At 31.7% G+C, this 10,437-nt stretch overlaps 1 protein-coding gene and 1 long non-coding RNA gene across 7 annotated transcripts; one reads left to right on the forward strand and one right to left on the reverse strand.

The window, feature by feature from the left end:
• Positions 1-417: 417 nt before the first annotated feature.
• LOC128293052 (uncharacterized) lies at positions 418-943 on the forward strand. Its single transcript, XR_008283077.1, has 2 exons — positions 418-612; positions 818-943. It is a non-coding gene; the product is annotated as an uncharacterized LOC128293052 (long non-coding RNA).
• A 4,198-nt stretch (positions 944-5,141) lies between these two features.
• LOC108489551 (WEB family protein At5g55860-like) lies at positions 5,142-9,281 on the reverse strand. 6 transcript variants are annotated; one of them, XM_017794189.2, is made up of 4 exons: positions 8,683-9,281; positions 8,311-8,391; positions 7,595-7,774; positions 5,142-7,263 (listed from the first exon to the last, which is right to left on the reverse strand). In XM_017794189.2, exons 3-4 carry the CDS (start codon positions 7,763-7,765, stop codon positions 5,482-5,484), a joined length of 1,953 nt encoding a protein of 650 aa, XP_017649678.1. In that variant the 5' UTR covers positions 7,766-7,774; positions 8,311-8,391; positions 8,683-9,281; the 3' UTR covers positions 5,142-5,481. The 6 variants fall into 6 exon arrangements, with proteins under 6 accessions (XP_017649678.1, XP_017649677.1, XP_017649680.1 ...); XM_017794188.2 differs by having other exon boundaries at positions 7,595-7,777; positions 8,683-9,280; XM_017794191.2 differs by lacking the exon at positions 8,311-8,391.
• Between the last annotated feature and the right edge of the window lie 1,156 nt (positions 9,282-10,437).

Below are 10,437 nucleotides of genomic sequence, written 5' to 3' on the forward strand. Positions count from 1 at the left end.
GTATATTAAAAAGTTACTAGTAGACGAGAAATAATTTGAATAAGTCCAAAAAATGACTTTATTTAAACATAATTAAATAAAGTTACTGGTATGTTCTGATTTGCTATGTTTGTATATGTGTGTATGATGTGCAATTATGTTAATTTGTACTTTTGAATCTGCTATATGACCATGTACGTGGCATTGTGGCTTTTTTAGTTAAGGTGATTTGTAATTCTGATATATCTATCTACAAAGCATGAAATCATATGCTTATTGGTTCTATTACAAATATGAATGTTTGTTTAACATGCTTATCATTTTGTTTCGTATATACGTGTCATGTCACATTGCATGGGGTTGGGATATCATGGTATGGAGGAAGTTTTGGCAGTTTAATAATTTATATTATCTAGTGGTTTATCCACATTTGTCAGGCAACTTGTCTGCATTTATGGTGGCTTGACCACACACACATGTTTTGGCAACTTTGCTACAATATAGTGGCTCGACCACATATATTTGATCTAGCAATTTTAACTGCAACTCTGGTGGCATCATCCAAAATTATCTGTTGGTGTGTTAGATGGACAGGTTCTGGGGGAACTCTAATTTGATGCGTAGCAAAGTTGGGTAGGATGTTTTTTAGAAAAATCTATATTATGTTTTCTGAAAAGTTCTGCATCGGCATAAGCATGCATCTTTAGTTTTGCTCATTTGATTGTTATGGAGTTTTCTGCGATACTATGATCTGATTATTGTTTTATTTGTGTTCTTGCTTGAGCTTGGTTATACATTGAGCTTTATAACTCACCCTTTCTGTATTTGACCATTTCAGGTATTCAGCAAATTTAGGATCGGACGGCATGTAGAAGCTTGGATTATTTTCTCGGTTAAATAAATAAGATGATTTATGTTTATAACATTTCTGGACTTCTTGGACTATAAAGTTGTTTTTGAATTGGGTTTTTGGTTTTTGTTCTTTTTGTTGGATTTGATGTTGTCAACATTAAACTGCATAATCGTATGAAAAATCAAACTAAAATGTGGTTTTCAAAACTAAGGACTCTGAAATTTTATTTGCAATGATTAAGTAATTACTTGAGTGTTTTCTGTAAATAAATATATGGTTTTTAATGAATGTTTGCCTTAGTACTAAAAATGATCTGCCAACATTAGTACTTTCAAAATACGCAATTTTGAATTCAAATTTTGGGTTTTAAATAAGTGTTTTCGGACTTTGGTTTTTCTAAACATCTATGAGAGTTTTGCCAAATTTTATGATTTCGAAACATGCACTGAGTTTGATTAAAACAAAAGCTTTTGAACAAGTTGATGTAATTCCTCAATATCCGATCATAACTTCTAGGCTAGGTTTGGAGTGTTACAAGTATAGTCCTTTACTTATTCAACTTGTGCCGCATGGTCCGTATTTCGCCCTCACAAATTTCCCTATTTTGTCTCTCTATTTTATTTTCTTAACAAATGACGGGATTCAGATCATACAACTCTAACAAATTTAACAAATGATAATAGTTACATGACTTTTTCTTCTATAGTTTTAAAAAAAATCATTCTACCTTTAAATAAAAATAAAGCTAATTGCCCATCTTTTTCTAATCAAGGGCAATTCTTTATTTTATAATTCATAAAAATTGTGGGATCAACTAAATAAATCATTAACTAGCCTCTCAAGGTTAATGAATCTAGGTTTTAGAGCATTATTGAATAAGTTTTTTTTTTACATTTTAATTTTTTTAAATTTTAAAGATTTTTAAATGTTAGAAGAATTTTTTATAATTTTTAAATTATAATTTTAAAATAAAATTTTAAAATTTAAATTAGTCATTGACATGCCTTGCAAAATAAAATATCACCACATCAATAATGAAATTTTGAGGGTAAATTTACTCTAAATAAAAGAAGAAAACTTTTAAAAACTTTTAAATATAAGATTTAGAAATTAAAATTGAATTCTAACTAAATAGAGTAACATAATTGCTATTGATGGAAAGAAAAAATTGGACTGTTATCAAACATGTAAGATTTTTTTTCTACTAAATATGTTAAAATCAAAGACAAACCAAACCAAATCAAACCACTTTCCATTACTCGGGAAAATGATCCACATGAATCACATTTGGCGATGGCAACGAGCAGGGCGAGTTAGATTTTTTGCCTATTACTACCTATAGTTGCTATTTATAGAAACTCAAAATAGTTTATAGAAGTATTTGACTACAGTGGCCATTACGGCTTAACACTTTTAATGATTGTGGAAACAAAAATAAAGAACACAAAATATTTGTTTATGCAGTTAGGTTGGAGGATAATCATGTTAGTGTAGAACTAGCAGAGCGAGGTGTTGAAGAGGGAGTTGAGTAGACAAAACAAGAGTTTAAGCAAATGTTCATTTAATTTATAGAAATCCAATGAAGCCCAAGAGTTTAATCATCTTTCTTTTGCATAGTCTTCAACAAGAAGGAAGAAATAAAACAATAAAAATAAAATCTATTCTAAAAAGAAAAGGGAAAACCTAATCTGAAAATGAAAAAGAAAAGAAACCTAACATAAAAATATGAAAACTAAAGAAAGATGTTCAACTACCAAAATCTACTCTCAAAAGCTTATGAGGTAGTATTTATAGTCTACTAACATTAATAATTATGCCCTTAAATGAAAAGTGACTTAAGCTTGTTTGGATAAAAAATTACCCTTACAATTTTTCACATATCAGGCCTCAGTGTCGCGATACCCTTGATAATGACACAATTTGGCTTTGAAGGGTTTTCAATGTCACGACCTTGACTAGCTGGTGTCACAACATCCTCAGTAGTTGCTATGATTTCTTCACTTCAACAATCTTAAATGATATCAATACCTTGGAGTTTTGGTCTCTCGACTGTGGGCTTAATGTCGCGACACAACACCCTTAGTGTCACGACACTCTCGATAGTTAACTCTAGGTTGATTTCTTGTTAAAGTCTTGCACATTAGAGGCAATAAAGGCTCAATTCGCGACACTCACGTCAAATGTAGTTTTCCTCAATGTTTGGTCATTGTTGTCTCCTTACACAAGCTCAAATCACCTCTTTATTAATATATAAATTTCTATATTTAGATAAAGATAGGCATAACATAGATATATATATATATATATATATATATATATATATAATTTTCAAATATCCATCACCTTTTAATCTAGATATGTTATGGCCAAGTTACTTATTCAAGTCTGAAGGTTTATCTAAAATTTGAAAAAGTTTGGGTAAAAATATTAAGTTCAAAAATAGGCTTGAATAAAAAATTAAACTCGTTTAAAATATAGGTCAAGTTCAAGCTTAAACATTCAAGGCCCAAACCTGACCTAGCCCGACCCACTTTTTTTGAGTTTTATATATTAAATCTATAGTAATATATAATGCTTTTATACCGTAAATAGTGAAAAATATTAAGATAATTAAATGTAAAATTTTAATAAATAAAACATATATAAAATCATTAAACGTTAAATTATATATTTTAAATTTTAAAAATACTATGGGTGGACTTAAAATAAGCGTAGGTAAACTATTTAAAAATATAAACAATTTAGATAAAATTTTAAACTCATATTTTAAGTCTGATTAAATTTAAATAAATATAAAATATATTAATATTATATCTAAGCTCGACTCAAACTCGACTTATGAATACTTCTAATTACACCTTTATTGATAGCTATAAGAAATTGTGTAGAAAACACCTCTTAAATACTTTCTTTGCCACACAGCCTATCCATCGCCTAAATATTAGTGGGATTAGCTTGGACCTAAACCCAGATAAAGAAATGATAGCTAATTCACCCCCACAACCAATGATGTCTGCCATTTGCAATGAAATAAAGATCCTCAACTCCTGCACAACTTACTCACATTTTTTCTTTCATTTTACTAATTCACAATTTGGTGCATGCTCTACTTAATTGATTGCTTATAATGGTGGATACATAATGAGATTCACAAGTTCTTCAATGTTTCTTATTTTTCAAAGAAATAAAAATGAAAACAATCCCTGTTTTTTAAACTAAATGAAGCTTTAGATTTTGACAGGAAAAAATCATTTCATCTTTTTATTTTTTTGTAAAAGGAAAAATCTTGATTTTATAAAAAAACCTGTGTTTTTACATGGAATTGAGTTATATATTAAAAATATGGTTTTATGTCAGTAGTTGAATAATTTAATTCCATGTAAAAATCCGGATTTTTTTGGAAAAAAAATTTAATTCTAAAAAGAAAATAAGTGACCAAAATGAAAACTTATTAAAGTTAAATGAGTAAAATGAATGTATGAAATGACAAATTAATGGGGAATGACAATTAATAAAAGTATGTAATGGCAATGACTAAAATGATAAAAGTTTACTGACATATTCAACCACCGTTAACAACCATATCAACAAGATTATTCGGATTTAACCATCAACTTTTAAATCTAACAATCAATGGATTTAATTAATAAATTTTGTCCTTGAGAGAATTGAGTATAAGAAGTTTGAAGGAGCTTAATTGATGTTTTAAGAATACTTTGAAGACTTCTTAAGCCAAATACTTTTTAAAATGTTAAATAATGTTATTAATCATTGTACTTTAAGAAAATTGTGATTTTAGTCCCTATACGTTAATTCGATCAATTTTAAACCATGTACTTTTCGAACTGATTAATTTTAATTCATGTACTTTTGACCCAAATAGAAAAAGTTATATTAGTCTTGTACTATATTTACAGTTGTGAATTTAGGTCATATTTTCCATTTGAACCATTCATAGTCCCTATACTTTTAAATGTTGAAATTTCGATCTTCACATAAATGAGTCATAAATCCATTAATTGAATTTTAGTGAACAATATGTGAAATTAACAAGCCAACATGACGTTACACGTGATAACATGTTCACCGTATTAGATTTTAAAAATAACAAAATTTAATGAATTAACCGTTTTAATTTAGTGAAAACCAAGACTTCAAATTTTGAAAAATACATAAGACTAAAAATTGACCAAATTAAAGTATGAGAATTAAATCCACGACCAACTAATAACATAATCCAGCAATATGTGTTATTGTAAACCAATCATATTTTTGAAACATTTTTTCTAAAAAAGAACAAATATTGAAATTTGAATCTCAAAATCGGAGTTTTGATTACTATGTATCTTTCACTATTGAGAAATGATTCATAGGTTGCATCTAAATTTGTAACATCAAAAATCTCAAAATGAAAAGAAGCCTCACTTGAAACATGTTCCAAAACTCCAAGAACAAATCATTGAGGATGCTAGCATCCATTCATTGTTCTTAAGGCCTGAAGTTTGCTTGCCGCCGAAGCTTCATCGGCATTCATGTTTTAACCTAACAGGAATCCACGGTACTAGCAAAATAATCCTCAGATATATTCCACTTTAAATTCCTCAAAACAGATGCACACAAACAAAAACATTGATAGATGTACAAAAATATTAGAAAGGATTCTCACCAGGTAGATAAGAAGGAGATCCACCCTCGATTTGGTTCTTTTTACGATTGAATATACTGCTGATATTAGGTAAAAGGACTTTTTTCGAGATGGAAGACCTCTCTTTTTCCAACTTATGTACCTGAATTTTCTCTGGTGGGTTCGGCTTTTGAAGTCTATAGTGTTGTGGGGATGATTCAGTTGACATTTGTGCTTCTGCTAGGATCCTGGATGCAGCTTCAGCTGCTTTTTTCTGTTCCCTTTCACGCCACCTACGGAGCTCTCCTTCCACTGCTCTCTTTGCTGCTTCAGCCATCTCAGCCCTCTTCAAAGCGTCGGCAGTTGCAACCTTCATGTCTTCAATCTCTTTTTGAGTCGCCTCTAACCTTTTGAGGGCCTCGTTTTCACTAGCCTTTATAGCTTCCACTTGAGCGATGGCAGCTGCCACTTTCATTTCAGCTAAATTATCAGATTCTTCCACTTTATGGCTCAAAGCCTCAAATTCTTCCCTGGAGATAGTGACATTGGCTCCAGATTCTGAGGTCGAGGTACGTGCAGCACTTGTTCTTTCAGAAAGCATCTTTATCTGATCAAGTGCTCTTATCTCAGCTTCTTTAGCAACTTCAGCTTCTTCCAAAGCAGCTTTCAGTTGCTTACTGGCTTCCTCAAGTGAAATTCTTGCGGCTTCTGCTTCCGACTTTAATTTCTCGGCTTCCTTCTTCATCTCTGTTCCTTCTAACCGTGCTTTTCCCGTTTCCACTGTTAACTGTTGGAGGGTTGAAAACATTTCTTCACAAGCACCTCTTGTTTTCGATTCCTCTACAAGGAAAGCTTCAAGCTCGGATTTACTTTTCTGAAGCTTAACGTGCAGGTTCCCAGCAATGGACTCCATTTCTAAGTCCTTCTCCTTCAGTTTTGAATGCTCTTTCTTCACATTCTCGAGTTCCAACTGAAGAGACTCCACCATACTTCTCAACGAGTTCTCTTCTTCAGCAACTTTTTGCAGTGTTTCTTTAGCTCCATCCAGTTCCAAAGTAACAATTCGTACAGACTCCAAATCAGAAGCCTTTGCATTTTCCATCTGCTTCTGCAAATCCCCAATCTGATTAACTGTTTCCAACAGCTGTGCTTCAAGATTTCGCGTAAGTTCTGGGTCAAATTCATTCTTTAAAGCAAGCAACTTCTTTCTCGAATCTTCAATGGTAGCTTTATATAGTTCTCTCTGTGTGTCCTTTTCGGCAAAAAATTTAGCTTCTTCTTGCTGTGCTTCAAGAGATGCAAGCTTCACTTGTCCAATTGATCCTTGTAAAGATGAAATTTGCTTAGAGAGCTCCCCAATCTTCTCGATATTAGCCTTAGCCGAATGTTTAGCTTCTAACGTTAAGCTGATGGCCGTAATTTTCGCTTCTAAGGATGCATCACAGTCTTGACGAAGGTTCCTCAATCCTTGTTTCGCAGCATCGAGTTCAGCAATCACAGCCATGTATTGCTCCCTAGAAGTTTCCAAGTCCTGGCTCCGAGCATCATCAGGTCCCGGGAGAACATCAGAATTTGCTTCTTCAATCTGCTTTGCCTGACTCTTTGCAGCTTCTGTAGCCTTGATTGCAGAATCCTTTGATTCATTAATGGTTTTGAGTTTGCAAGTCAGTTCCTCCACCATACTTTTGGCCTTTTCAAGCTCTGCGAGTGCTTGAGTCTTCGTTGTCTTGGCATTTTCTAGTTGCTCCTTCAACTTGTTTAACTCTTTTTGAGCAACGTGAAGTTGTGTCTCCTTTGCCACTATTCTCTGTTCAACAACCAAATAAGAAAAAACCGAGAATTAAACAATGCTGCCCCAACTCTTCATTCTACTTGAAGCATTCATGTCCAACAGTAAAACAAATACTCGGACATGAATATGGGGATGAAACCTCCAAGGACCCTTGAAATACATAGAAAGAATTGAACATACCCATAGTGGACACATACCCGTATCCAACAATATCATATCCGAATATAAAAGCAAAAGAAAAACATGAAAATGCAATAAATATCATATCCAAATCTCAAAAGTTTCAAACTATGACATCTTGAAACAACATTTCAGGTTAAAAAGAGAAGTTTGAAGAGTCATTTACCTCAGCAGAATAAGCTTTTGACTTTTTTTTGGCGGGTTTTTCCCCGGAGAAAGCACCTTCACCAAAAAGAGTGACAGCATCTTTAACGGATTGAAAAGGTGCACTAGTATCTATCTCTCCAACCTCCACTTTTGCAGAGCCTGTGCCATTCTGGCGTCCCTTCGCAACCATAATGCTTTCCTACTAAGAAAAAAATAGCATTAATCACAATAGAGAACATCCAACAACCAAACATGTCTCAGTCAAAACAATGCAAACTATAATCTCAAACAAATCTAATGCACTCGAGATGAATTTTATATGGTAGTGGCAGGAAATTATCTCGCTTTGAATCAAGGCATGCAAGAACCAGTTGTTCCGGCTAAATCACGACCTAAACCGTCGCCCGGTAAAACCCTCACAAACCCATAGGGCTAAATCTATCATAGCTTAAATAAGTAACGCTAAAGCACAATCACATACTAGAGTAGGAACATCTTCTTGCATTTTCTCACAGCTATATTGTTAGGATCCATAGTTTGTCCTAAAAGTACCTGTGTCCGACATCCATATCCGACACTCGAATGCGAATCCGAGTAACATAGATTCATAGTTTATTAAGCCAAAACTCCACAAAGCAACATCAATGAAAATAAGATTAAAATTTTAAATTACTTAATAGCATCAAGATTTCAACATCATAAAAAAGATAACACTATGAATGAAGTTGACCATACCTTAAATATCCTTTTCAAATCCTCAAACAAATAGACAGCCTAATCCAGAATACCAAGCTTTAATCTTTTTCCCAGAAAACCCTGACTCAAGATCAAAGGGGGGAAAAAAGAAAATATCTTTAAAATTCTGGGAATTCGAGAACATGACAAAATTGACATTTCAAGTCTTGATAGAAATAAGAAATGGAAAGAACCTAGCAAAAGCCAAAACTTGAAAAGCACAGCAACGAGAAATAACTTACCATATAAAAAGCTAAACCCAACAAAAAAAAAAAACAGTAACAAAAATTCCAATAACAAAAGAAATATCATCAAAACTCAAAAGGGTCAAATCAAAAATCAAAAATCAAAAATCAAAAATCAAACAATCACCTTTCTCTAAAAGGCATTTACATCTTCATGATCACCTTCCTTGATCTTCATACTACTTTTTAACTCAAAAAACCCTTTCAATCTTTCAACTTAAAATCCAAAACCCACCAAGAAAATCCGAACTTTTTACAAGAATCTCCCAAGAAAATGTGATTTACAAAAAGGGGGGGAGCTTCTTGGAAAAGAAAATAATTTTTTTCCTGGGTTTTAATCCAAAAGAGCTTTACTACATTTCACTTTTAGTATTATTGAAGGATTCAAATAGTAAACTGATACAAGTTAGAGAGAGGAAAAAGTTTGAATATTCGAAAGCTGTCTTTGAGACAAAATTTTTATATATCAGCAAAAGGCTGTTTAAGAGAGAGAAAAGAGGGAAAGACTGTTCCTTTTTTTTCCTTTGATTGAGAGAGATAAAGACAAGGAAATGTGGTTTCCAAGGCTGTACTTTTTGGACAGTGTTGTAGTTTGTCTTAAAATCAAAGGGTAGTTCTGCCTGAAAGATACTAGTATAGGAGTAGAACGGGGAAAGGGCATGCCACGTTCAGTCCATCACTGAGGAGTAGAGAGTAGTGACAAAAATGAGGAAAATGACTAAAAAATGTTCAAAAGAGTTCACTTGTTTATCTTGTTGGCTGATGCTGTTTCCTTTATATGTGATATCTCTCTCTCTCTCACATGCTGTAATTTGTCTTCAATCCCTTTTGTTTTCTTGTATTTATCTTTCTTTCTTTTGCAAAATTTTATCTACTTTTTTTATTTTAGATATTTTTTGATTTTGAACTACCTCAATGTAGATTTTAATTATATCTATTATTTTTTATATAGTTCTTAAAATTATCCATAAATTCCTCCTCAACTTTTAAATAGAAGGATAATGCCCTTCAACGCATTCGAACCCACATCCTCTTGTACTGATAACAATGTGTATTTTAATCGAGCTAAGACTCAATCAACTATTTTTTTATTTAAACTTAACTGTTAACTTTGTTAAAATTATTTTGTTAAATTTCATTACACTATTTTTCTCTTTTTGGGAATAAATCTCAAAATTATACATAAATTTAAATTTAATGTTTAATTGTATACATGAACTTTAATTTAGTGCAATTGTACACATGAACCTCGATTGTGGTTAAAATGTATATTTGAAACTTTAATTTTGATTTATTCATACATATTTAAATAAATAAATATATCAATTTATTTTTATATTGGATCGATATAATTATTTACGTATGCAATATATAAACATAAAATGATGTGATATCAATAATTATGTTAATAATTTACAAGAATTGGATCAAATCAAAATTTTACATATAAAATTACACAAAATTAAAATTCATGTATACAATTACACATTAAACCATAGATCATGTATAGTTTTGAGATTTATCCCTATTTTTTTAAGGTAAACTACACTCAATGTCGCTAAATTATTACTAAATTTACATTTTGATCACTCAATTTCAAAAAGTTATAAAATGGTTAATGAAATATTCGAATGTTTTCATTTAAATCATAGGTTTGTTAAAATTGTAGTCATATGACGTTAACTGTTTGCACCGCCTGCACCAATAAAAAACTTTCATTCCTCTTCTCTTCTACAATTTTTTTCATGAAGTAACTTTGAATGTCATAAATTTACGAACCAAAATCTAAATAATTTTCTTCTTCGATCTCCAATACTGATCATCAAATCGACTTGAATCTAAATCATATTCTTCTACTTATCGATGAGTACATATCCATCAT

The sequence above is a fragment of the Gossypium arboreum genome, chromosome 5 (assembly GCF_025698485.1).
Source record: "Gossypium arboreum isolate Shixiya-1 chromosome 5, ASM2569848v2, whole genome shotgun sequence".
Taxonomy (NCBI): domain Eukaryota; kingdom Viridiplantae; phylum Streptophyta; class Magnoliopsida; order Malvales; family Malvaceae; genus Gossypium; species Gossypium arboreum.